General features: G+C 47.2%; 1 protein-coding gene across 3 annotated transcripts; it reads left to right on the forward strand.

Moving 5' to 3' along the window:
- Positions 1-26,179, forward strand: ric1 (RIC1 homolog, RAB6A GEF complex partner 1). 3 transcript variants are annotated; one of them, XM_078087783.1, is made up of 28 exons: positions 1-466; positions 564-811; positions 3,630-3,737; positions 10,899-10,978; positions 11,841-11,948; positions 13,554-13,699; positions 13,844-13,980; positions 14,734-14,825; positions 15,235-15,323; positions 16,455-16,599; positions 16,723-16,771; positions 17,076-17,291; positions 17,392-17,604; positions 17,949-17,987; positions 18,386-18,496; positions 18,668-18,757; positions 18,874-19,034; positions 19,377-19,515; positions 19,608-19,724; positions 20,020-20,427; positions 20,627-20,938; positions 21,035-21,193; positions 21,468-21,604; positions 21,740-22,020; positions 22,140-22,352; positions 22,449-22,626; positions 22,716-22,904; positions 23,480-26,179. In XM_078087783.1, the coding sequence occupies exons 2-28, from the start codon at positions 671-673 to the stop codon at positions 23,793-23,795; spliced, it is 4,374 nt and encodes a 1,457-aa protein (XP_077943909.1). In that variant the 5' UTR covers positions 1-466; positions 564-670; the 3' UTR covers positions 23,796-26,179. The 3 variants fall into 3 exon arrangements, with proteins under 3 accessions (XP_077943909.1, XP_040052976.2, XP_040052977.2); XM_040197042.2 differs by having other exon boundaries at positions 134-811; XM_040197043.2 differs by having other exon boundaries at positions 134-811; positions 14,737-14,825.
- The last annotated feature ends 12 nt before the right edge of the window (positions 26,180-26,191 follow it).

Consider the following 26,191-nt stretch of genomic DNA (forward strand, 5'->3'; position numbering starts at 1 on the left):
ATCGGCAGTTTAAAAACCATGAGATGACGTCACGACAACTACGCCCCTCCTCCTTACATACAGCCCATGGTTTCGCTTAATGGAGTGCTGACGTCAGGTATCTACCCTTCGCAAAACGTCTACGCGCCGGCCAATCAGCTCAGAGTCCTACGGACTCTTGTAAAGATGGCGACGGTGGTCAACAGAGGAGTAAAGGCTGGACGCTTTACTGTTATTAAACACCGATGGTTCCGACAACGTACGAATTGACCCAGCAGCGGGAGCGAAATTTATCCAACCCATTTTGTCAGCGGCACTCAGTCGTTCGGCGCTGCGTGCAGTCGCCGCGAGCCTGGTTGCTTTTGTTTTTCGTGTTATGGATTGTCGTTGCCTCTGTTAGCTCACTAGCCCCAACTCCGAAAGCGAAGGCTAGCTCCGGGGCTAACTAACGTTAGCTGAGTAGCGCCATCGGCTGCCGGGGACTAACGTACGGCATTCATGGATTCACAGACCGACCCGTGAGAACACCGGACTGCCTGCGCATAAGTTTCCTTTTTTTCCCTCTCCTTTTTTTCCTTTTACAGAAAACAACGCCCATGACTCGTTTGGAATACAAATAAATAAAAACCCTCGGGGTGAAACACCGGGTACCGACGATCCGGCCATTGCGACACCGCTCGTTGTGTCCGTCATGTATTTTCTAACCGGCTGGCCCCGGCGGCTGCTCTGTCCGCTGAGGAGCCAAGAGGAGCCCTTCCACATCCGACCCAGCTCCCAGAGGTTCTACTTCGCCGTGCTGTCAGAGACCCAGCTCAGCATCTGGTTCAGCCGGGTAAGTGTGGTCGGATCAGCTGAGGAGCTTCAGTTTCTGCCCTTTCTAATGGATTTCACCACACGCTTCTTCTCTTTTTTTTTACACGTTGCATGGATGACATCGATGCTCATTGTAATAGTTTCCGTGACGTTATATCCGTATACGTGTGTATGTTTTGCACCTTAACATTGTTTCACGTGCGTCGTCCCTCCCGTTTGCTCCCTCACTCACGACAAAGGCTTGTCGGTTGTTGATCCTCAAGTTCTACCTGATGAATGCTCGTCAGTGTGAACCTTTTCTTCGGGGCACATTCAGTATTTTTGCTACTTTTTAAAAAAGACTGATGGAAGTTCAAGGTTTACGCTTTCATCACCAGTAGTGTCCTCAACAAACACACTGCACTTCATGTCGTGCTGTGCTGATTATGTAAACAAAGGTCAGCACATCATTAGGTCATTGTTGTGTAACACGGAGGCAACATGCAGACCCGTAAACAAAGTTGCTTTTCCAAAACAACATGCAAAAACAACTGGTTGGAAAGAGTTCGGAATTTGCACCAAAAGTTGCTGCTCCAGAGAGTCGTCTGTGTGCGCTGATCAGAATAAGTGTTTGACCAGAGGAACAACTGGAAGAATCAATAGTAATGCGTCCGCTCAGTGGTCTGTAAAAGACATGATTGCTTCACTGTGCTATCTATTCTGAGAGAGAAACAAATACAGATACGGATTATTTCTGAGAAAAAGTCAGGTTATATTTTGAAAGGTCACAAGGGGGGAAAAACGATTTCCAGATTGATGGAACAAATCATCAAGTTGAACGACAGCGGAGTGATTTTGTCTTGTCTGCTCTGTGTAGATTTATAGATCGTTAACTCCACTGAGATGTGGCAGCTACAACAAACACTTTTTACCTTCACAACAACTCAACAGGTTGACGGGAGTTGACGGGAGTTGTCTGTCAACCTGTTTCGTGCTCCACTTTAACCGTTATGGTGATGCTGAATGGCTCATTAAATGTGCGGTGATTTCCTATCCAGCACTGTTTCCACCATCTACTATTCCCAAAGCCCTATGCAATTCCATGTGCAGGCCTTTGCTGTGAACCCACTTCCCTCTCCCGCCCTGGTTTGTTTGCATGCGTCAGATTCTGCCATTCCGATATGGAGAGGGACTATTTGATTTGACAACATGGAGTGGAGTGCATTGTTTGTGGTGGCTCGCGTTTCACGGGTCTAATGTATTGATGAGATGCGGCAACAATGGACCAGGCCCACCGTTTGTTTCCTGAGACCCGCACAGGACGTCACCACGGTTTCCTTCCCCTCTTTCCTTAGAGCTTTGCCTATTTTTACGCATGTATGAGGCAATTTGAAGGGAAAGGGGCGTTGTAAGGAATATCTGTTGGAGATTGACGTGCATCTTTCACATCCGTTCGAGCCCGTTACGCCATTTCGGGGCGCCTTCAAGCCCACTTCTACACTACACGGGTGTTGTGGAGGGTTTTGCTTAACCTATTTTCTGTCATCATTATAAATATGCCACTTTTTTTTGGCATTTCATTTCCATGATCAGGTCATTTAGCAAATAACCATCATGTAAATCTGCCCCCCTTCCACCACCCCTCAGGTTCCTTGCCCCGGCCTACATTTTGCCATTTAGGCTTTTTTTCTTTAATCCCATTTGTCCCAGACATCGGCCGGTGCAGCCGGAGCCCAGCTAGTTGGGTGGAGGCGCTATCACTTAATCCGTGTAGCACAGGAGCTCAGCCATGTAGTTGTCCTGTCGCCCTGCCACCGCTGTGTGGGAGCTCAGGGTGTCTAGGAATAGAGAACCGTTATGCAATGGTAGCAACATGCTCGGCTCTGGGGGCCGGCAAAAAATGAGCACCAACGTGTGTGTGTGTGTGTGTGTGAGCATTCACGCATAGTTGTGTGTTTGTAATTATTTACGCTCCCCTAGGATTTATTCAGTTACACCAACTGACGGCATGGGAATGTGATCGAGCAACGCAGGAGAAATACATTGAATCCTCCACTTCCCTGGAAGCCGTGGCAGTTTTGGTTGAAACGCTTGTATTTTTGGTTTTGGATATTGAGCAGTTTCCGGTCCTTAATTTCTTTCCTTTTTTAGGATTTCAGTGATGCAACAGGGGACTTTAACAAACCAATGACACCGCAAGTGGCATTAAGATTTCATGCTGCTGTGCTGCACGCTGTCTGGCTGAAATCTTCAAACCTGCTCTCTTGTTACCGTGACTGGGTCCGACGTCTAATGTTGCACAGTTGGAATTACACGAGACCCCCACCCCCCCTCGCTTTATCTGCCCACAGCCATCCAGTTTACCTGCAACGTGTCCGTAACGCGCGCTCTTCACTTGACCTTGGAGTGTGACTCCGTAGTGATTCATCTTCAATCATAATCTGTCCTTTTTAGAATTGCATTGAGTGAAACCGTTCAAGTCCATGACGTGAATGAGCCAAAAATAATCTGCAGGGTTTTTCCACTGGTTGTTGAATAATGCCAAAGGCTCAATGAAAATGCTTTGCCAGGTGTTGAGGCTCCTGGTGCTCAGAAGCTGCCTTTGTTTCAAGTGCTCACACCTGCTGACCTTTTCTTTCTTGGTGGGAGTTATGCGTTTAGAAATTATAAGTCGTGTCTCATTTGACTGCAGATAAGCACACCGTGCTATTTCTTTTGTGGTGTAATATTAGAGGGTTTGAATGAACTGTTAGGGGTGATTGTTTTGTGACTTCTGCCAGATATCACATGATGTTACATGCAAGATATCCGTGAGCTCCAGTAAGTTTAATATGCTCTCTTCTCTTCTCCACCCGCAGCCCAGTGTTTTGATAGTCAGCTACATTGAGTCTGCGAAGGCGGCCGCCCAGTTTGGCGTCTACCAGAAGGCCGAATGGAAACCAGACGACTCTATGATCGCTGTGGCGGTAAGTGCGGCCCCAGCGCCGTATCATCGGCGCCCTTTGGCCACGCGTCCTACAACATGTTCTCTTCCGACCAAGCACACTAATAACTTGTATACTTACTCCAATAATTGCACGCCTGGAGTCTTCACAAAGAGCGTAACGTTGTCGCGTCGTTCAGAGAAGTTTGGTCTCCCTGGAAGAAAAATATCCTCCAGAAAACATTAATACGCTATTAGAAGTCAGCAACGTTGTGATTACGTTGTCACAATGTTCTACTCTTCTTTTCGTTTTCCTTATATTCTTTGTGGTTTATTGCCCGTGGAGTTACAGTCAGCGTGTGCAGGACGCTTCAGTCAATCGGTCCCTGAGGATAAGCCGACGTTATCGGTGATCCTTGTGTTGTAGGAAGCCACAGGGGAAGCTTCTCTGTGGCTGCAGCGCGTCACAGTCGAAGGAGCATGACACACGCTGAAAAAGAGAAACTTCAAAGTGGGGCTGCAGTCGCAGCTTGTCCCATTTCTTCTGCTGCTGAGCTCCAGATTGGAGCAAACTACTCCTGTGGCGACGAGGTCGGGCCTGAAAGCCGCTGCCTGAGCGCTCAACGGAAAGTTCCAACTTCCCTTTCGATCACGTGCTGCTCCGATGTGCCCAGCAACAGAGCACCATCTGTGTGTGGAGTTGGCATTGTAAGGTGACGGAGTTGCTCGCCCTGTGTCTTGATGAATTCAGTACGTTCGGCCGTTGAGGGAAAGTGTTTCATTAATTCTTCCACGGTCTTTTTAGTCACTACTTGTGTTGCTATCAGTTAAGGTTCAACAAAGGACAGACATGACTGAAGAAATAACTTTGACACAACCGGGGAGTTGGACCGACGAGTTAGTCAAGATTAACTCAACCTAGAGGAAGCTCAACATGCTGCCAAGAATAAGTATGGAATGTTGTGGGCAGACCATTGGGATTATAGCAGAAGTAAAGGGTTTGACAGTAACATGCTGAGAGTCCCAAATGGCAGGCGTTTGTCTGCAGGGGGCAAATCAAGACTAAAGGTCACCGAACAAAGTGACCGTTAACATTTTGAGATAATATCTGAATGCTGCAGTTACTCATTACTTCCTATTTAAAGTCTTGTCATACTTTGTCCTGTGCTGATCCCTGTGCTTTCTATCTGACTGTCACTGTTAGTCAGTCTACACAATAACAGGCTAGCATGTTTCATCCTGGACGCATTAACTGTCGAACCCCTTTGGGTGGATAAGTTTGGTAATAATAAAGTGCGCATCAGTCCCCTCTACCCTTCAACCCTGACCTCCTTCTTAACAGGTCCGGCCTGTGGGAAGCTTTATGTTTGGAAACCAATTACAACCGCCTGGAAGGGTTTTCCTCCGTCAGCTCTTTTGGGAGGTGAAGAGGGCCTCATTTTTTGTGTGTTTTGCAGATCATTCCAAATGTGCCCGAATCCTGAACCCGATGAGGGGATAATGCACCGTGTGCTCTTGTTTTTACTTAAATTGTTATCTAAATAATTCTAAAACATCTCCCCCACGATCCTTCCTCCTGTCAGGAAGGACCATCCTTGTATAAACACTTGCGAACAACTCGCAACCTAAAAAATATGCTAATTACCAGCCCACGAAGCTCCAAAGATGTCATTTTTTAGTATTCATACTCATTTCCATGGAGATGAAATGTTCTCGCCTCGCATGTTTCTTTACGTAAGCCCACACAAGCCGTCTGATGTCCTCCACTGCCGAGCTTCCATCTGGATCATTGAATCGTTTGCAGTTCAATTACCGAACCATATCTCATTAAGCTGTATAACACCACATGTTGATCAGCGTTGTTCATGATGAAATTGACATATTCTTGCTGGCGAATCGACATTGTCACAGTGCGTTGAAGCAAAAAGCAGCGCCATCCATCCTTTTGTAATAATACACTGGCCTAGTTGTGCCCACAATTCAATTGTGTAGAATTAAGTAACTAAGTGTAATTGGCACATAATGCGTCACAAAGACCGGCCCTGTTCGGTACATTCTGACAGGCCTCTGGGAACAGAGCGTCTCTGAACGCTGCACAGAACGCCGCGGCCGGCTTCATTTCGCTGCTCTTATTCATTGTCGGGATTTAAGTTAAATCGCTCTCGTGAAAGTACAATCCTCGATAGCAATATCCGCCGGGTCGAAGAAATTGAGGCACAGGAAGAAGCCCGAGCAGAAGGCCGCACGGTCAGATTTGTTGTTGGATGAGCAGAAGCTTACAGGGATGCTTGTGCGTGTGCTAATTCAGCAGCGTGGGCTTTTCATCTGAAAACAATGTCTCTCACAATGCTAATCGTCTAGTCCCAGCTCAGCTTTCACGTAGCGGGGAAGAAAAGCACGACAGTCCACGATTACTCCTGATTGTGAGCCGAGGATTGTTTGAAGTGTCCTGTTGAATAATCTCCCACAGGGCCGGCGGCCGAGTCAGCAGATGAGTCAATCGGCTTCCAAAGTGTAATCAGCAACACGGAGGAGGACCGCCAAGATCCACCCCTATAAAACCTGCACAATTGATATGATACAGGCTGTGTAATTGAAAATAGAAATCCGGCCATGATACTTAATAAGAAGCGTTCTCAAGTAATGCGGGGTGTTGTGTTACACTCTAACGCACATATTTTCTCTGTTTTGTAGTTTAGTAATTAGGTCCTTAATGAGCGTATTCGGTTTCTATTCTATAACATAATATCTCCATACTTGGAACCAACTGAATCAGTTTCGTACAGACTTTGACTTCTGTTACACGTACGATCAAAACACGTAGTCCGTCCAGCTCAGCGTGCCACGCTGTTTTGTAAAGACAGGCAGGAAATACCGCCAAGGACACGAGCAGCAGTTTAGCAGTCGTTGTGGCAGAGAGCCGAAAAATGTTTCTCTTTTCGTTGAAGCCGTTCTGCAGGAATGTACCTGCGTCAGGTGTAGAAGCTACCACGACGACACACACGGCGGCTTGTTGTCAGTCAAACTGTTTTAGAGCATTTTAGGGATTTATATTTAAAGCGGCACTCTGGTTAGTAATGTCCTCTACACGTCAGTCTTTCCTGTTAATCCCCACGTCTACTGAAGCCAAAGTACACATGAATGAACGCTGTGAATGTGTCCGGGGAAAAGCCCGAACTCCCACTCGTCCCCGAGCACAACTGCGAGCAGGTGGAGGAGTTAAAAATAACGGGGCGCACTTGTTCACTCAAGTCCTGGGCTGTTGCATTCCGACTGATAAATGTTAATGAAGGGAAGACCGGCTTCATATCTTTAGGGAGGGCGGGCGAGAGGTGTCGATGTTCACGCCAAACCGTCTGTAACCTGCAGCAAAAAACGCTCCGAAAAGAAGACGATGCTGCAGCCCGATGTGAAGCTTTAACACTCTCAGTATCCCTTTCTATCCTTGACAATAACTCGTCTTTGATCCATTCATTTAATCCAATCTGAATTGGGAGCAGCAGATGTGACGGATGTTGGGCTCAGTCTCAAAGTCGAGTCGCCGACTACAACCTGCTAGTAAAAGTTTGCGTCGTACTTTCAAACTCTCAGAGGAGAAAGTGATCTGGAAGTCTAAAATGTCATGTGACGTGGTGGCTCACCTCGAAGAGCTCGCCGCCCCCATGAACCGAGAGTGTCATCCCGTCTCAACCTGTCCTATCTGACAAAGGCTGAACACTAAACCACGTTTCATGGCCGCGCTTGGAAATAGTGAATCTAAATCTGTCTCTCGCACCCACAACGTGACGGAGAATCCACTGAGGCTTTGCCTCCCACTTGGTGAAGATAAACTGAGGGAAACCTGCACGTAACCTTTTCCTCCATAGATTCTGTGGCGAGTGAAGATGTTTTTTGTCGTTTATGTCTTTACCAGCTGCTGTGCTTTTTCTCCACCTTGTTCGCATTGTTCTTTTAATTACAGAGTGAGAAGACGCCAGTCGGGGACAATAAAGACCAGAGTGTCCCAGGGAGGCAGTAGTTCTCGCTTAAGCTACAAGCTGTGCCCCAGATGTTATGACTGCACACACACACACACACACACACACACCCTGCAGACTTTGAGGCAAAATCACTCTCGTAAACCATGACCCCGGACTATCTTTAGCCGTGTGTGTTGCTTGTGCGTGGAGAGTGCAAGAGTAACGGCTCGAGCTGTTGACGGAGCGAGAAGGACAGACGTCTCTTTTTTAGAAGTCTGTCTGTCTGTATACGGTAAAATAAGAAGCATGCAAATATTTGGCCGGTACTTGTTGCTTGTTAGAAACTGTTTAGCACAAGTCAACACAGAGAAAGAATGTTTAAAAAAAAAATTGCACAGTCTGTGTTTTCTGCAGTGTTTTTAGTAAATAAACGCAACCCACAGCTTCCTATGTTATCTGTATCACACGCACATTCTAGACGTGGAGGCAATAACAGGATTATCCGTCAGCTCTGCAATAAACATCATTTAGCTGAGACTGCTTGTTTTGAGGCTTTTTCTTATTATTGGGGCGGTTCTGCATTAGATTCTTCTTTTCATTGTCCTTAATGGCTGGGAAATAGTGTCTAGTTGGAAAGAGACGTTAAGGTTTAAGGCACATACTTTCCCGGTGCCAAAGATACAGCAGGACTGGAAAGTAATGGCGTCAACTCCTCGAAGGAATAACGCAGATAAGCTGCAGAACTAATGCTCCAAATGTCCTCTCGTGCTTCAGTCAGGACTGCCTGGCAGTGGCCCGCATCGGCGTGCTGCAATTCCAGATGTTCAGCCTCTGTTATTGTGAAGTTTTTGCAGCTACCGGCCAGCTAAGGTGTTTGAATTGTTTCACTGGCCACATTTTTGCAATTTCCTTCAGAGAGTCACTGCAGAGTTTTGTTTGTGTGCACGCACCTCTGGAGCTTGTTTAAACTTGCAGGAAAGCGGAACCAGCACAATAATACATGGTATGCAGTTTCCTGCCGACTCACATGTCCATTCTACTCGTGAGCCTGGACCAGGGACTTTGTTCCTCGTCTCTATTTGCTTCGCTTTTTTCCGGCGGTGTTAAGTCGACCCTTTCCGTGTCCGTTTCTTTCAAATGCAGCAGGAAGTAGCACGAGTTCATTTGAATAGCGTCGAAGTGCCAAAGGAATAAGAAGAAGTGTTACGTGACCAGGGCCAAACCCCTGCCTTAAGTAATTACAGTATCATCTTCGATGTGCCTCTCGTGTACTGGTTATTAAGTGCGCGCACAATGTCCACATCAAGTTACGGCATGTTCAAAGCGGCACCTGGTAGAAGACGTCTGTTTGAGAGGATAAGATTTATGAAGGAGACCAGGGTCATTTACCGGATGAAATGAATGAGGTCACATGGATTTTGAGGAGCATGTGTTGTTGCCATGATGAGAGAGAGAGAAAGGGCCACCAGTATGTATGATGTGTGCTTAAACGGTGACTCTTATTTGCCTTGCAGTCCCGTATCTACTGTGGAAACTGCTGTAAACCCTGTTATGCAGGTTTATTTAATGACGGGCTCTTTCTTTTTCCATTTTTTAAAAATCTTTGTGCCCGCCTGTGTTTATTGATCTCTAGCTGACAAAGAAGGGGCGCCCCGCCGCTTCCTGTATCGTTATCTCTGCGTGTGGGAGCGGACCAGGAGACACGGGGGCCGGCCTCTTTGGGGCCCTCTCTTCTATCTCCCGTTTCCCGTAATCCGTTTAAAAAAATGGTTTTATCTCCCCGGTATTTGACAAGACCAGTTGAAGTAAAACGCAATCGCTGTGTCGATTAACGGTCGTGCGGGCGCTTTCGTGCGATTGTGTGATCCGACTGCAGATGAAAGGGATAAGATGCTCCGGGGGAGACGCTCTGCGGAGCTTTGTCCCGGGCTGCTAAATAGTTTTCCCGCCCCTCCCCGATCCCTTCCTCCTGTTAACGGGCTTTGTGGGAACAGTAGCTGGCTACTCGCACTTCCTCTGTCTCATCAAATATTTGAACAGTAATGTTAGCATGAAATATTTTGGTGTTTGGCCACAACTTTGACATTATTCCGAAGTGATCTCAGTCACAGGTGGATCCCACGATGACCAAAAGCCTGTTGGTGGAGTCCTGTGTTTCTTTTCACAGAATCAACAAGCTATTCAAGCCGCTGTCGTGTTGACGGATGCCACCGTTCTTTCTCTGTCTTTATAAACGGAAGCATATCTTCTCTAGGTATTAATTTGACATCTGATTTAGATTTGATGCAAGCAGAATCCTTTCGTAGCTCGGCTGCGGCTTCGTGGAGCTGCGAGGCTGTCGATGGGCCCAGCAGGCCTCTGTGTGGCTGCGGTGGCTCTATTTTTTGTTTTTAGTCTAGCTTCATGTTGTTGCTGGCTTCACTCTCTCTCTCTCTCTCTCTCTCTCTCTCTCTCTGTCCCTTTGGTTTGGGTTGTGTTATTGCCGTGGTGATGTTTTTGCCCGACATTGTCACCACCCTAGAAAAGCGTCTCTGCAGTATCACCGAAGCCTTCTCGTATGCGTCTGTTACAAAGCATCCACGCCACTGCTGACTGGCGTTCAGATCAGGTTTCGTGTCATGTTTCAGTTCAAAGGGCTCAATTCCAGCCGTTTCCCAGACAGCTGTGTGCGTGCGTGCGTGCGTGCGTGCGTGCGTGCGTGCGTGCGTGCGTGCGTGCGTGGTTATATGCAGGCAAAGGTTACTACTGTTTTTACATCAGACATTGTGAGCTCGTCCACAGAATGGAGCCTGGAGCGTGCAGGTCGACTGTGTTTGAAATGTTCATTATCAGCTTGTTCAGGATTGTGCAGGAAAATGTCTACCGTCATTCAGGGAGGGATACAAATATTTTGTAAACCACCAGAGTACCTGTGCTGCAAATATTCATCTTATTAGGAGAAATAGAAACACATGGAAAACCCCAAAATACCATATCGTGACCCCTTATTGATCACTCTTATCTTCATATTTTTCCTCCCTTCGGTCCTCTCCTTTCGTTTTGGTTTCTTTCTTATTCCTCTTTTTTCTTCGGCTCCTCAATCGGAATTGAGAGGCAGATTTATCACAACATTAAAACAATCATTTATACAAGTTGTAAATCTCTGATCCAAACCCCGTCCATTTTTACTGTCTGTCCTGCCGGTTGCTGTTGATATTTGTTTGCTCTCAGGTGTTTTCATTCATTTTTGATGCTCTTGTCTTCAGACTGCCAAAGGCTACATCCTCTTGTTTGACGTGCTGGGCGGAGGGGACGGCAAGTCCCTCTATGAGCCGGTCTATCCAAGGTGAGGAACACACACAGACACACGCGCACACACACGCAAGCTGAAGTGAGCAGTTGCCATTCGACTATTATTATTATTATTATTACCACTGTGACCTGGATTTGCTTGGGGGTTAAATTTGACATTCGTATTTTTGTCCTGTTAACTGGCGCAATAATTATGACGTCATAAACAATTACCATGATGATTTTCTACAAACACGCGTCAGCTGCCTTTTCCGTGATTGTCCTCCGGCTGCAGTACGCCTGGTTGGCAGCTGGGAATACAACAGGGCTTAAGTACTAAATCCTGGTGGTGTTGTAATGTCGTGTTTGCTCTCAACCAAATACGTGAAACAGATAATTCCGCTGCAGTTCATAGGGCAGCGACGTTTTACTGCTAACTGCTGCAGCTATCACGGTTTTCTCGAAGCGACCATTAGGCCACCTGGCCAGAAGAAGGTGCTTTGACGGGCCGGGGTGACGCACTCCTCTCGTTAGGACTCACAAACAGCCTTTGACCAAAAGTACACACAAGTATTTGCATAGCAGGGTCTCTTCCTTTTCTAAACCCATAGCGTGCTGTGTATGAAGTGTCCATTTAATGTGTGTATGTGGTGTGGCAAGACCGGTTGTGTCTACAGTGTGTGTGTGTGTGTGTGTGTGTGTGTGTGTGTGTGTGTGTGTGTGTGTGTCTGTGTGTGTGTGTGTGTGTAGATGTGTATCGTTCTTGGAAAGCATGCAAGCAGAGGTCAGGCAAGTCTGAGCATATTCACTGTTCATTTTTAGCTCTGATTTGTTTTGGAGGAATTTAAACATTTGTTGTCTTTCTTTTTTTCTGTCACATCAGAAAAACAAATCTGTGTATTTGTGTGTTTGAACAGAGGAAGTCCTCGTGTGAGGGTTACCCCGGGTTACAAGGAGGAGCAGTGTGCCCCCGCTTTGTCTTTGGAGATGAAGAAGCCTGTGGATCTGGAGGCCCCTATAACCAGGTAGGAGGAAGCCTCATGCTCTCGCTCTCCACATCTGCCTCTCCCTCATTCAGACGGCAGCTCACATTCACAAAGACCTACACACACTGCATCCGCCAGAATAACTGCTGCTCACTGGGTCTCTTTATGAGAGCTCTATCTGTAAACTAAGCGCGAGCTCTGTAAATCACATTTCTTTTGTGAGCTCCCCTTGTGCAAAGCTTCAGAGATGGATTTATAGATTTTGCATATTCTAAAAACACTGACGCCATGACTGAAGCAACAGATGTTTTTGCTCTCGCGGCTCACTAGTGGATAATTAAAGAATTTCCTGCGTATTTAATGCTGTAAAAAAGCACTTCGGTCTTTGTGCATCTGTGAAGGGTGTTTGGCTCGGGGTGAGACCTTGAAAAATGATCTTCTTCCTATCGTGTTACGTTGACATTGGCAGTGAGAGGCGGCCGGGGTGCGGCGAGGAGCCGGCCTCCTCCACTCCGTTAGTTGAAAACACAAAGGCCTGCGGAGGAAATGGCTTGAATCTGCAGAGATGGAGTGAGAAAAGGGTGTGATTCCCAGGCTCTATGGGGGGCGTTTGCATGTTCTCTCCGGGTTCAGTGTGTCCTGGATGCAGTTCAGTGTTTCCTGCAAGGGAACTGGTTCAAATCAGCCCCATGGGTTGATCAGCCCCATATGATCAGCTGTATGAAGCCTTGGTCTGTTCTAACATTCTGAGTTTAAGTTGAGTTTGAGTTTATCATTTCATTTGAATGTCGTTATTTTAAACTGAGAAAAGAGGGCCTTGTTCATTGCAACCTTTTGAAGCCTACGGTGGCTTAAATTAGGTTTTCAAATGTCCCCAAATTATTCTTATCTTGTTGAGAAGAAATAACCAAAGGCAAGGAGAAACTGAGTCTGTTATATAAGAGACTTGACATCTCTGTCTCCCGCGTGACTAGAGGTTTTCTGCTCAGCCTGCTTTTTGCCCATATTTTTGTTACTTTCGTCGTTGTCTTTTTCTTTCATGTCCTCGTGTTCAGCTGTCACATCTCCAGTGTGTGCACTTGGCAGAGATTACAGAGCAGTCCTCTGAATGAGAGCCTTGGCCCTTTTCAAAGGAACAGCTTGATGGTGCAGGAGATGAGTGGGTGTCTCCTGCTGTGAAACTACTGCAAGAGTTGTCGCCTCCTCCTCAGTTGAAGTCCTCCGCGTTGGAAACCCTTGACTTCCTCTTGTTTCTTTCTCTCTGACACCCGCTTTTCTCCTTTCGATAGTCCCATTGTGTCATCCGCAGTCTTGGACCTGTCATACTTTTTTTTTGATAGACAATGAAGTGCTACACACACACACACACACACACACACACACATACTCTCTTGTGTATTTGAAGGCAGTGACAGTTGGCATGGGCAGCTATGTGGCGTCATCACAGCTGCCCCTTAAAGGTTTCCTTGCACAGCTGGAGGATGACTGGTCCACTGTCTTCTAACAGTGCTGTTTGTTATCTCGTCCCTGCCTGTTTTCATCCGACCGCCTCCTCCTCCTCCTCCACAGTTCCTTTCCTGTCTGTTGGAACTGAAAGCTAAACGCGGTGTGCTTGTTGTTGTTTCTCCTTCTCCGTCCCATCAGTCTGCAGTCCCTTCAGGAGGACCTGCTGGTCTGCACCGCAGACGGCTATCTCCACGTGCTGCACTGGGACGGGCTGGGCAGCAACGGACGCAAGGCCGTCTGCCTCACCACAATCCCCTTCTCGCTAGACCTGCAGTCGGCTCGAGGTTAGAAGAGAGCCTTGCACGCGGTCCCATTCCCGTCACATAAATATAAGATTCTGTCTGGTTTAATGTTTTTACTTCAGGTCCACATTCAGTCCACAGTCGTATAGAGTAGTTCAACCAATATGTGTCGTTGTGTGTTTGTAGGTGGTCCCTCTCTAGACCTGGAAGGAGTGCACATCTGTTGTATGGAGTATTGTGTAACCCTGGACGGCTTTGCTGCGGTGCTGAGTGACGGACGCCTGGGCTTCATCACACCGCTCAGCAACACCATCACCACGGATGTGAGGATGCCCAAACACAGACACTCTCTAGCAAGTGATAAATAGCTATTGAGTTGAAATGCTGACGAAAGCCTTGCAGAAAGCCATCCGTTCTACAGCTAATACCATCAATATGCATATGGCGTAATCTGACCCTATGACGGGAGAACAATCACCAACCCATTTTAACCAGGAAAGTCTCTGATTTGTACACAGATTTGTCCGTTTTGTGGAGATAACCAGGCCTTTTGTTTCTGCAAATAAGTTGGATCCTTTGCGTGGCTTTTTAATAGAAAATAGCATCTCACTATCCATATTATGACGTATCTGTGTGAAAGAAATACATTTGGGTGTAAGGAACAAATATAGAAGCTAAAACTATAAGAAGCAGATACATGAAGGCAAAGTGACCAAAATATTCTCTTTCAGTGTTAAATAAAACCTATATATACCTATACATTGATACACAATCACCAGTAACCACTGTATTCCCAAAGAAGAGACACACACATAATGGCAGGACAGTTTTTTTCTTATTAACCATCTCAATCATATGATATACATTCAATACAGAACTTGTGGCCACTTCTCCATCCTTGCAGGTTTTAAACTGTATGTCCAGATATAAATGTTCTATTAGAATCGTGACCACGCATGATGTGGGAGTGATGCGTTTCAAAGCAACCGCACAGGAACTTTGCTGACCTGCAACTGACATCATTACGCACATTCAGTTATTGGTGATTCCTAAATGTTTTGCATGTGTGTGTCCAGCAGCTGCAGGGCGTCTGGGCAGCAGATGTGAACGATGGCACCTGTGTGGCCGTCAACAACAAGTACAGACTGATGGCCTTTGGCTGTGCCAGGTACGCATCCGTGGCTGTCTCGGCCCAAATCTCTACCAAACAGTGATGGGTTGTTGTCCATGTGGTGTGTGTGTACAGTGTGAAAAGCTGTCAGTGCGTGTTTGCAGAGGCCCACCTCGTGTGTGCTTGTTAGAAACTTTCAATGGATTGTGCAATCCCCCCCCCCCCCCCCCCCCACACTCTCCTTCATTGCTTTCTGTGTTTTCTGCCTCACTGCAACAACCCCTTAAACGTTGTTCCTAATGACCTTTTTTGTTTATGCGTATACACGCATATTCATACATACATGTGTGTGCGTTCATACATGTGTAGGTACAATGAATTCGTTCTGATTGTGTGTTACTGCATTGCACAGGCTGTGTTCTTCATGGCGACAGGTTCTGACAAAGTGTCCTTGTTTTTATTACAGCGGCTCAGTGCTGGTGTACATGATAGACAGCACGACGGGATCCATGCAGCTCTCTCACAAACTGGAGCTCACCCCAAAACACTTCCCAGGTGCGCTACCACATCTCTTTCCCTGCCAAAGTGTCTCTCTCTTGCTCTTTCTCGCTCTCTTTCTCTTTGTGTGTGTGTGTGTGTGTGTGTGTGTGTGTGTGTGTGTGTGTGTGTGTGTGTGTGTGTCTCGTTCTTTTTCTCTCTCTTTCTCTGTGTTTGTGTGTGTGTGGGTCTCTCTCCGTTCGTCTGTCTCTGCACACATTCCTCTGTGAGAGAACTAGCATTCCTTCAGCTGTGTCTCTTGGGTGCACATGCCTGTGTTTCCCCCGTGGGTTACATGTGGTTTACATCTGTTTCAGTCCCTATAATGGGATGTAAAGCCATAGCTCCCTCTAGTGGGGGAACCGCCATTCTGCCAGCGAATGAGCTTCCAGAATATGTTTTAAAAACATGCGTAGATTGAGTTTCCTAAAAAAAAAAGCCCTGAGAAAGTGTTAAAAACTCTTCAAACTTCTTAAATATTTTCTTTTGCCTGTAGACAAAGTTTGGGGAAAGGTCAGTGTTGCTCAGTGTTCCTTTAAGAGAACACTTTTAATTGATTTTCCATTCATCCATTTTCTGTTGCTAATTCTGTGGAAGTACTGCAAACATGTAATGTAATTATAATTAATCCTAGGCCAAATGGCCCCTACTGGTTTGGCATTGTACATTTATAATTTGGCCAGATTACTGCGTAGCAGGTATTAAAGTGCATACATGTGTTGAGAAGCTCTGCAAAATCTTAAATGTCCCTGCAGAAACTTGGTTTCTGTGCTCTCTGTAAAATCCAAATCTTTGCCTTATTATTTGAACGCTTCTCAAACACACCAAGACTGCTCACACAATTATTTTATTTCCAACACCACTGTCTGCAGAATTTGAAAAACAAAACATATGTTGTGTACCGGTACTCAAATAGTGATAATCCCAATAAAATGTATTTTGTATTTATTTAGTCCAAAAGCCTGACTTTCCGGATGACGATAATATCACTCTGCATTATCAAGCAGCTTTTATTCAAACAAGTCAGTTGTGGTAATAATTTTTATAGATTATCTTTCTATGAATAAGAGCCGTGTATAATGGGATTCATTGTTAAATATGCTAAAACTACACCTAAAGCTCTAACCTCTTTGCATTTTGCCTGTTCAGACGTCTACAACAAGACGGGCCCGGTCAAGCTAATCTGCTGGTCACCTGACTACAGTGTTGCCATGGTTACATGGGAGTGTGGCGGCCTGTCGTTGTGGAGTGTCTTTGGAGCTCACCTCATCTGCACTCTGGGAGAGGACTTTGCGTAGGTGGAAACACACACACACACACACACACACACACAACAAACTTCACACTTTATTTATTGGAACATCATATCAACATTTTTCTTGTTTTTATATGTCTGCATGTTTGTTACTACCGGCAGGTATCGTTCTGATGGTACCAAGAAGGACCCTGTTAAAATCAGCTCTATGGCAAGTGGATTTATATGACATCTGAATATTAAAAAATCAGTTGGCAATATTAAAAGCGCACATGTTACAATAGTGTTTGTAATAGTGTTCAGCAACAGAATGCTGCAAATTGCTATTCATTGAAGTGGAACAGAGGCAGCACACCGGCTGAGGAAACGGCTAAATCTATTCCAATTACATAAATTACACTGTTATGCTTTGTTTTGCATCTTCTCTACTTATCGGAAGTTACACTATTAGTTCTAAAAGGTGTTTTTGTTAACATTGTGTACATAATAACGGCCTTCCACTCCACCTTTTCCAGAGCTGGGGAGCAGAGGGCTACCACCTATGGGTGCTCCCTAACAAACGGGAGAGGCAAGGGAAGGAGGAGGAGGAGGAGCAGCAGCAGGTGGAGGAGGAGGAGGAGAAGGAGGAGGAGAAGGAGGAGGAGATGGCCTCACCTCCTCAGCCCTCCCTGCAGGCCGGCATCCTGCAGTTCCAATTCATCAAGAGTGCCCTGACCGTCAACCCCTGCACGGTGAGAGGAAAAAAAAAAAACTACTGTCAGCTTTGTGAATACACACATACTCAAATACACACACTGAACATTCCTATTATTATTTTTGTTGTCTGTACAGAGTAATCAAGAGCAGGTGTTGCTCCACGGTGAAGACCGCCTCTACCTGACCTGTGGTGACCTCTCGCAGGTCCACAGCGCCTCCGAACCGCACACACACCCACACTTGAACCCGCACGACGGCAGCCCGCTGCACCACCCCTCCGAACCCGACTCCCCTCTCTCTCAGGGACTCAGCACTTTACTGGGACACAAGCACTGGCACGTGGTCCAGGTAATTCAACCGTGACGAGAGTTTTCAAATATTACTTAGTAGCCTCTTGTATTTTGCTGCAGCCTCCGGCCATCGTGTAGCATTAGAAGGCTGTGATTATGTTTGTAATTAATAAATCTGGCATTTTAATTTCCTGCAAGCTTGAGCTGCAATGAATATTAAACACAAACATCTCCTTAGTACTGTTTTCTGCATCATAAAAGATGACATAAAAAGTGGGCGAGCTTCATGCCGGTCACATCAACAGGGAGCTCTATTCAACAAATGCGCCTCTTTTAACGTCCATGGATATGAACTGTAGTGGATGATCGTGTATTCCTTATATCATTTTTGTATTCTTCTAGATTCACAGCACATACCTAGAGAGCAACTGGCCTATTCGGGTAAGTGTGACCACGCCCATCTTCGCTCAGACTGAGCAGCTGCTGAGTTTACAAAGCAGTTACGTGTACAAAGGAGAGTAATTGAGCTGTGTTCAAATGGGTGTGTACATACGCAGAATCGTCATTGTACAAGTTTGGTAACTTGAGAAAATCTACTCGTTAGATTTAGTGACACATGGTTTCCTTCTCTTCTCGGAGAGCTTGGCTTTGGTTAGAAAAAGTAGCTATTGTGAGTCTACAAATGCTGTTTTTTGTCTGATAGATTCTAAATCATCCACAAAGATGACTCTTCAGTTAGTACGAATGTCTATAAAACTGTTTAGTTTTGTATGTGCGTATTCGTGTCTGTAATAAGTATAAATCGATGACTTTCTATTGGTGTGTGTGTGTGTGCGCAGTTTGCAGCCATAGACACGGCAGGCCAGTGCATGGCTGTAGCGGGGAGGCGGGGCCTTGCACACTACTCCTTATGCACAAGGAAATGGAAGCTGTTTGGGAACGTCACTCAGGTTTGTGACATTCTATAGTGGAAGAAAAAAAAAGATGTAATAGATTTTGGTAATAAATAACTTTAGATAATAAATAGTACGATTTCAAATGTGCTGTCCAGTATTTTAATGGGGCAAGCTTTGTTAGTCTATTGTTTCTGACGAGGTGAATGCCTGTTTGCGTCTCTGCAGGAGCAGAACATGACGGTGACGGGAGGCCTGGCTTGGTGGAAGGACTTTGTGGTGGTTGCCTGTTACAATTTTACTGACCAACAAGAGCAGGTAAGGCCGAGGCACCACTCCTCATATCTTCCATTATTCCTCTCCCGTGATTGTCGCTCGTCTCATTGCAACACGTCCCTGGGCTCTCTCTCTCTCTCTCTGTGTGTGGATCCCAGTTGAGGCTCTATCAACGCTCATCCAACCTGGACAATGCCTTTGCATCCGTCACTAAGCTGCACTCCGACACTCTGTTGCTCAACGTCTTCAGAGACATGGTCATCCTGTTCAGAGCTGACTGCTCCATCTGCCTCTACAGCTTGGAGAGGAGGAACGACAGGTGGGGAACAGGTGCACACGCACTACACGTCCACTCTAAGCGTCTAAATCTGATACTGTTCTCCACATTCAGCACACTTTCTTCCTTACTCACACTCCCACGTCAGGGAAATCCCTAGCAGTCGTAATAGCATTGGGTAGTAGTTCTCCTCAGCTAGCTTTTACCTTGAGAAAGAAGCTTTTATTAAAAGCACTGACAGAACCGGGGGGCTACATTGTTTGTTTTAATGAACAGATTTAGGGGCCAGTCCCTGAACCTTTTAAACTTTGTCAGTAACGTAAGGCTCCGTGGATTTACATGGAATATATACATATACACGTATGTTTGTTTACTCCTGTTTAGTCCACACCCAACAGCCAGCGTGGAGTTGTTGCAGGAGGTGTCAATGTCTCGCTACATCCCCCACCCGGCCCTCGTGGTGTCCGTCACACTCACCTCTGTGCGCACAGAAACTGGCATCACATTGAAAGCCCCGCAGCAGGTAACACAGTAACACACACACACGCACGCACGCACACTCTGTCTTTAGTTGCCGGTTGCGTTAATGTTTTATTATGTGTATGTCCATCTCAGGCCTGCATGGCAGAGAGCATCATGTTGAATCTGGCTGGCCAGCTGATCATGCTGCAGAGGGACCGCTCAGGGCCGCAGGTACGGGAGAAGGAGACGCCCGCTAACAACAAGAAGCTGGTGAGTCCAAACAATAAGCCGGGCAGTCGTTCTACAGGGTTTCTCTGCACATAATACAGGGTAAATGAGTTCTTATATAATGTGTTCTTCAGTTTTTACAAATAGCATTGTTGTAACATTTTACCACTGTATGCACGTTGCCCAGGTCAGGGACGCTGGCCTTATGACCTTTAGTAAAGGTGCCAGTTTTATCAGATCGGTAGCCTTTTTACTACACAACATAAGTGTGTGTTGTGTTACACTGTTATTATTAAATCCCTATGAAACTTTTTTTCTTTTTCTCTCTCTCCCCTAGCTACCATTTTGCCCCCCTGTGGTGCTGGCCCAATGTGTGGAGAATGTGTGGACCACCTGTCGCTCCAACAGGAAGAAGCGCCACCTGCTGGAGGCCCTGTGGTTGTCCTGCGGCGAGGCCGGCATGAAAGTCTGGCTGCCGCTGTTCCCCCGGGACCATCGCAAGCCACACTCATTCCTCTCCAGGCGCATCATGCTGCCCTTCCACATCAACATCTACCCTCTGGCCGTGCTGTTCGAGGACGCCCTGGTCCTCGGGGCGACCAACGAGAGCGTGCTCTATGACGGCCTGCAGGGGTCCTCTGAGCCGCTGGAGGCGCTGTTCCCATACTGCACTGTGGAGAGGACCTCCCAAATCTACCTCCATCACATCCTCCGGCAGCTGCTGGTTCGCAACTTGGGTGAACAGGTGTGTGTGTGTGTGTGTGTGTGTGTGTGTGTGTGTGTGTGTGTGTGTGTGTGTGTGTGTGTGTGTGTGTGTGTGTGTGTGTGTGTGTGTGTGTGTGTGTGTGTGTGTGTGTGTGTGGATTTGCTTATACTTTAGTGCGGTGATTTGTCCGCACCAAATGTCCTTTCGTTCCACTTCACAAGCGTCCTCTCCCCCGCAGGCGCTGATGCTGGCCCAGTCGTGCGCCTCCCTCCCCTACTTCCCTCACGTCATGGAGCTGATGGTGCACGTCGTGCTGGAGGAAGAGGCGACGTCGCGGGAGCCCATCCCCGACCCTCTGCTGCCCACCGTGGCCAAGTTCATCACAGAGTTCCCCCTCTTCCTCCAGACCATCGTTCACTGCGCCAGGAAGACGGAGTACGCCCTGTGGAACTACCTGTTCGCCGCCGTGGGAAACCCCAAGGATCTGTTTGAGGAGTGTCTCATGGCTCAAGACCTGGACACAGCAGCTTCGTATCTGATCATACTGCAGGTAGCGACACGACACGCACTCGTGCACTTTTCCTCATATTAGGCAGCCGTTGCTTGCTGGACATCCTTTTCTTTTGTTCCGTCCCTCTCTGTGAAGAACATGGAGGTTCCCGCGGTGAGCAGACAACACGCCACTCTACTCTTCAACACGGCGCTTGAGCATGGCAAGTGGGACCTTTGCCGGCACATGATCCGATTCCTTAAAGCCATTGGCTCTGGGGAGATGGAGACTCCGCCCCCAACGCCCACCACTCAGGTAGAGAACTTAAACTAAATCAATATTTGTAGGGATTATTTTATCTACAGAAAGGTGACAGTCATCTGATTGATACTTGCAGCTGTTCATCATGTCCATGTTTATGTAGATCAAGACTTCATCCATGATGGTCTTTTGTAGTTTTGTAATGTTGAGCGCTTTATCATGCTTTGTACTGACAAACCTTAGACTCTTAACCAGAGGTAGCTTGGTGAAGCTCTCAGTTGGCAACGCCTGCTGAAAAGAGGAAACATTGAACTGTGTATCTCCTCAGGAACCCAGCTCAACTGGTGGATTCGAGTTCTTCAGAAATCGCAGCATCAGTTTGTCACAGTCGGCAGACGGCATCGCCACGGGCAAGTTCAACTTGCAGAAGACCTTCAGTATGCCTTCTGGACCTTGTGTTAAAGGGTATGAACCTCCTCCACATCTACGCACACGGCAGCTTGGATTATGTTTCCATGAAAATGTCCCTACCTTAACATCTAAAATGTTTCCACGTTTCATCTCTCCGTCCCTCCACCCTCCTGTGTTGATCCCTGTCAGCCGGGACGCAGAGTGTGCCGAGAACATGTACATCGACATGATGCTGTGGCGCCACGCCCGCCACCTCCTGGAGCAGGTGCGCCTCCGCGACCTCGGCTGCTTCTCCGCGCAGCTGGGCTTCGAACTCATCGGCTGGCTGTGCCGCGAACGGAACCGGGTGGCTCGCGTCGAGGACTTTGTCTCCGCGCTGAAGAGGCTCCATAAGGACTTTCTCTGGCCCTTCCCTGTGGTCCCTGGGGGGAGCATCAGCTCGCCTCTGAAGAACGGACGCTGCCGCACGGGTGAGTGACAGCTCGGATGCGTGCAACGCAGGACTTTACTATCATGAGTGTTATACATGATATACACACCTTCTCGACATCAACACGTGGACTTGACCTTCCGCTTTCTCCCCTTTAAGTGCTGAGCACGCGGCTGTTGAAGTCGCAGTCGGCCGACAGCCTGTTGAACAGCGCCATGGACACGGCCCCCCCCCAGGCGGCCTCCACCAGCCACACGTGGCTGGACGGCCTCGGGCAGACGTCCAAAGACATGGACGCCGCCTCGTCGGCTCATTCCAACCGACACTCGCCGCAGACACACGACGCCTTCCTCTCGCTGCTCACCAACAAAGGTAACACCCACCCCTCCACACCCCCCCCCGCCTAACCATCTAGTCTCTGTCCCTCCCCGTCTCATCTCTCCGCCTCTTTCTCACCCGTCCCGCCAGTGGAAGAGTACAGCGTCGGCTCCGCCACCGACTTGACGGAGACCAGCTCGGTGGTGGACGGCGACTGGACGATGGTCGACGAGAACTCCTCCACCCTGAGCCTGAGTCAGGCCGAGTTGGAGCACATCTCCATGCAGCTGGCCAACAAGGGCCCGCACAAGTCCCAGGTGCAGCTCAGGTGAGACGGCACCGCCGGGCCTCGCTTTGAGGATTTGATTCAGTGGGGAAGCGTTGAGCCTGACGGCTGAACCTCTCTGTTCCCTTCAGGTATCTCCTTCACGTGTTCATGGAGGCCGGCTGTCTGGAGTGGTGTGTGGTGATCGGTCTGATCCTACGGGACGTCAACGTCATCAAGCAGGTGATCGGCTTCCTGGACAGCCCGGAGGTTCCGCCGGAGACCGTGCAGAGTGTCCGCGGCGGCTTATTGGCTGTCGACGCGTGGGTCTCCGCCGACTGGTGGGTGGAGCTCAGAATGTTGCGTTGTGTCTGTGTGCGTTGTTTGCGTCTGCGTTGGCAAATTGAGTTTATCTTTGGGTTGTTCTTTTGTCCATCTGTCTGTACATCCTTCACTAAACGTATATATATATTCATATATATTTACGCCGAAAAGGAATCTCTTTAAATTACTGGGAATGAAGGATAAGCTGATTTTAAAAAGGCAGCTGTTACTTCTATAAACATGTTTTGTCCACAAGTCAAGGATTCATTTTCCAATCGTCTTACTGCTTAAAACCATAAATGCATGAAATTACTTTTCTTTTTACATACTTTACAATGACCTTTCTATAAATACTTTTGACATGGCATGACAGGATTTTTATTACATAAAGTACATTTTTCTGTGTTATGACATTTCCTAATTTCACACTGTACCCTGATTTCTTTTAGTACATTTTTAATTTGTTTGACATTCTTTTTTTAGGCATCTATCGTCACACGCATGCCAAAAGCATCTGTAACACAGGGGATCGAATTCACATGAAATGACATCATCACACAGAGCTTGACCACCTGCTCTTCTCATTCCACAGCCTCGGATACAAACCCTTCCTGAACCTGATCCAGCCGCAGCTCCAGGACCTGATGGACGCGGCGGCTGAGCAGGTGCAGGCCGAGGCCTTCCAGCCCGGCGCCCAGAGCTCCAAGCTCGGCGCCTCCGAGGGGCCGGGAAGCGCGGCGGCGCCCCGAACGGAGGACGGCCGAGGGGCGGCGGCTCCGCCGGGCCTGGCCCCGCCCTCCCTCGAACCCGCCGGAAGTTTCCCCCGTCCCCCCTGCGAGGACGGTCCTCCCGAACAGACCGAGGAGCAGGGGGAGGACGAGGGCGCCTACGACTGCACCTTGTCCTGAAGCCCGGAGGCTCCTCTGGACTCGAACCTTTGAACTCGATGGAGAGAGGAAGAGGAGGAGGAGGAGGAGGAGGAAGCCGGGCCAGATACGGGCCCAAAATAAACATTATTGTGTGTCGCTGTGGGAGCCTGTGTGTGTGTGTGTGTGTGTGTGTGTGTGTGTGTGTGTGTGTGTGTGTGTGTGTGCGTGTGCGTGTGCGTGTGTGCGTGTGCGTGCGTGCGTGCGTGCAGAAAGTACCTCTCCTACAGGTTCTTCGATTGGTCAGTATTATCCTCCCTTCAGATTCGCCCCTTGTTTTGACCGAGCTACCAACAGTGTGTGACACACACACACACACGCGCACACGGCCAGTGACAGCATCCGGTGTGATGCTTCTTCTCTGTATCAGGTCACTTTGTGCGGTGACGTGTCACGTCGGGGTGTTTGGAAGTTGTAGACCAGCCCAAGGAAAGCTCCAGATGTTTTGTTTATTATTATTTTTTGTTTTAATTCCAAGACCGATGTTTTATGCGCGTAGCTTTTGCCTCGCACTTCTCCGAGTGCAACCGGAGACTTTGGAATGTGGTTTTCTGTTTTCTCTCTCTCTTTGTCCAGGCCGACACCTCAAATCTTTCCTTTGGTTCAATGCAAACGGCGCATGAATCAGTTCAAAGACAACAAGGAAAAACGGAGTGTATTTGCATCAGCATCACGCTACATCGCTTAGCGAAATGAAGAACAAAGTTTGAGTCACATTTACAAGAGGCTCTCAATCGTGTCTGTTTGTGTGCACAAGAGTTGTTTCATACTTTCATACCTCAATATGATTTCAAAATATTTTTGTGATACCTCTTTCAATAATGTAACAGTGTACAAGATAACATTATTTTTGTATCAATTAGACCTTGTCCCCTCGAGTCTCCCTGTGAAACAAGAACAATGGTATGAATTCTATGTAGTTCATGAGAAGTGACAACTTTAAGATTTCTAAGAAAATGACCTCTGAGAATAATCCACTGTTGTGAGTGCAAACTAATTTCCTACCGCTGATCAACAGTAACTCTGTTTGTTTTCCTTTTGCGTGACTTTGTCCAAGGAGACTGAGCCAGAAGCTGATCTTCTTCACGTGGTCCTGGTTCTTTAGGGTCTTTAGGCAGCAAGCAGAGCCGTGTTCAGCCTCCCCGTGGTGAGCAGACTTAAGGCCGTGCTGTAGTGCAGTGAAGGCGCTGTTAAAAACCAAATCGGGATACTTTATATCCAGCTTTTAAAACACACATTTGGGTTCTAGTCTCCATCCGGGAGATAAGAAATGTGTTTCCTATCATCAGCTTTGCATGTTGCTATTAGTGTGTTATAAGATGACGTCGCCATCCCGGATCATAACAGCATCAGCTGATCTCTGATGTAAACATTACGTCTGTTTTTAAAGTGAGATTGATCGGTTCGTGGCTCTGGCTGTGTAATGGATCGCTCGTTATGTGAATTGACCCCCCATCACTTGATGAGGGTTATTATTTAATCCAGCTCAAAATGCATATCGCAGCACCGAGAACCCATTGGTGTCTTTCTGTGTGAACATGTGTACCATATTGTATTGGCAATGTGTTGATGTTTGGTGACTTTGATCACATGCAAATAGATTTTATAGTATGTTATTACTATTATTTATTGGCGTCATAACAGAGTTGTAATTAATGAATTGATTCTCAGTTGTTTTTTATGACTTTTCCCCCCTTTTAGTTAATCAAACTTGTGTATTGGCTCTCTGCAAGCACTAAACGGTTCATCACAGATGTGTCAGTATTATATTGTGCAATGTATTGAAAAGTTACTCAGCTTTATATTCTCATGTTCACTACTTTCCCCCCTCAGCGGTTTGCTTTTACTTTTCATGATAGACCAAATCGTGTTTTATTGATTCCGCTCTGTCGGTGTGTAAAAGACACTCTGATTTGAGAAAAGGGCAAAAAAAACATCGCCACTCGTCATGAATCCCGTTGCAGACAGCCGCAAGCTTTAATCCACGACGAACCAAAGAGGCCTTCAGTTTCAAACCGGCGCCGCATCCCTCTCTGCAGAAACACGACCGCCGCCGCTCAAAACCACGTAATCACGAGACAATTTCCTACGGAAATGAATATTTCAGATCTTTTTTTTCCTTCCCCGGTCGGCCGGGCCGGGCGCGTCTTGTGGTACTTGATGTTGCGCGCCCTCCCACCTGGGTACGCGTGGAGAGGTTGTTTTTTTGCCTTTCCTGAGTACAGTTATTTCTGGGATGGCAGACGAAACATGCTCCATGCAGTGTAAAGATAATGTACATTCGCCTTTTCTACTCATGGTGTTTTTTTCTACTTTTTTCTTTTTCCTTGTATATAAAGACCAATAAATTATTTTTTAAAATGTAAGTTGGCCTGTAT

The sequence above is a fragment of the Gasterosteus aculeatus genome, chromosome 14 (assembly GCF_964276395.1).
Source record: "Gasterosteus aculeatus chromosome 14, fGasAcu3.hap1.1, whole genome shotgun sequence".
NCBI lineage: Eukaryota > Metazoa > Chordata > Actinopteri > Perciformes > Gasterosteidae > Gasterosteus > Gasterosteus aculeatus.

Bases quoted from the DNA above. Each gene is read 5' to 3' on its own strand.
- ric1 (XM_078087783.1), top strand. From the start codon at position 671: ATGTATTTTCTAACCGGCTGGCCCCGGCGGCTGCTCTGTCCGCTGAGG. The intron at 17,605-17,948 runs GTAATTCAACCG...GTATTCTTCTAG, and splicing joins AGCACTGGCACGTGGTCCAG to ATTCACAGCACATACCTAGA. The intron at 20,939-21,034 runs GTAGCGACACGA...CTCTCTGTGAAG, and splicing joins CGTATCTGATCATACTGCAG to AACATGGAGGTTCCCGCGGT.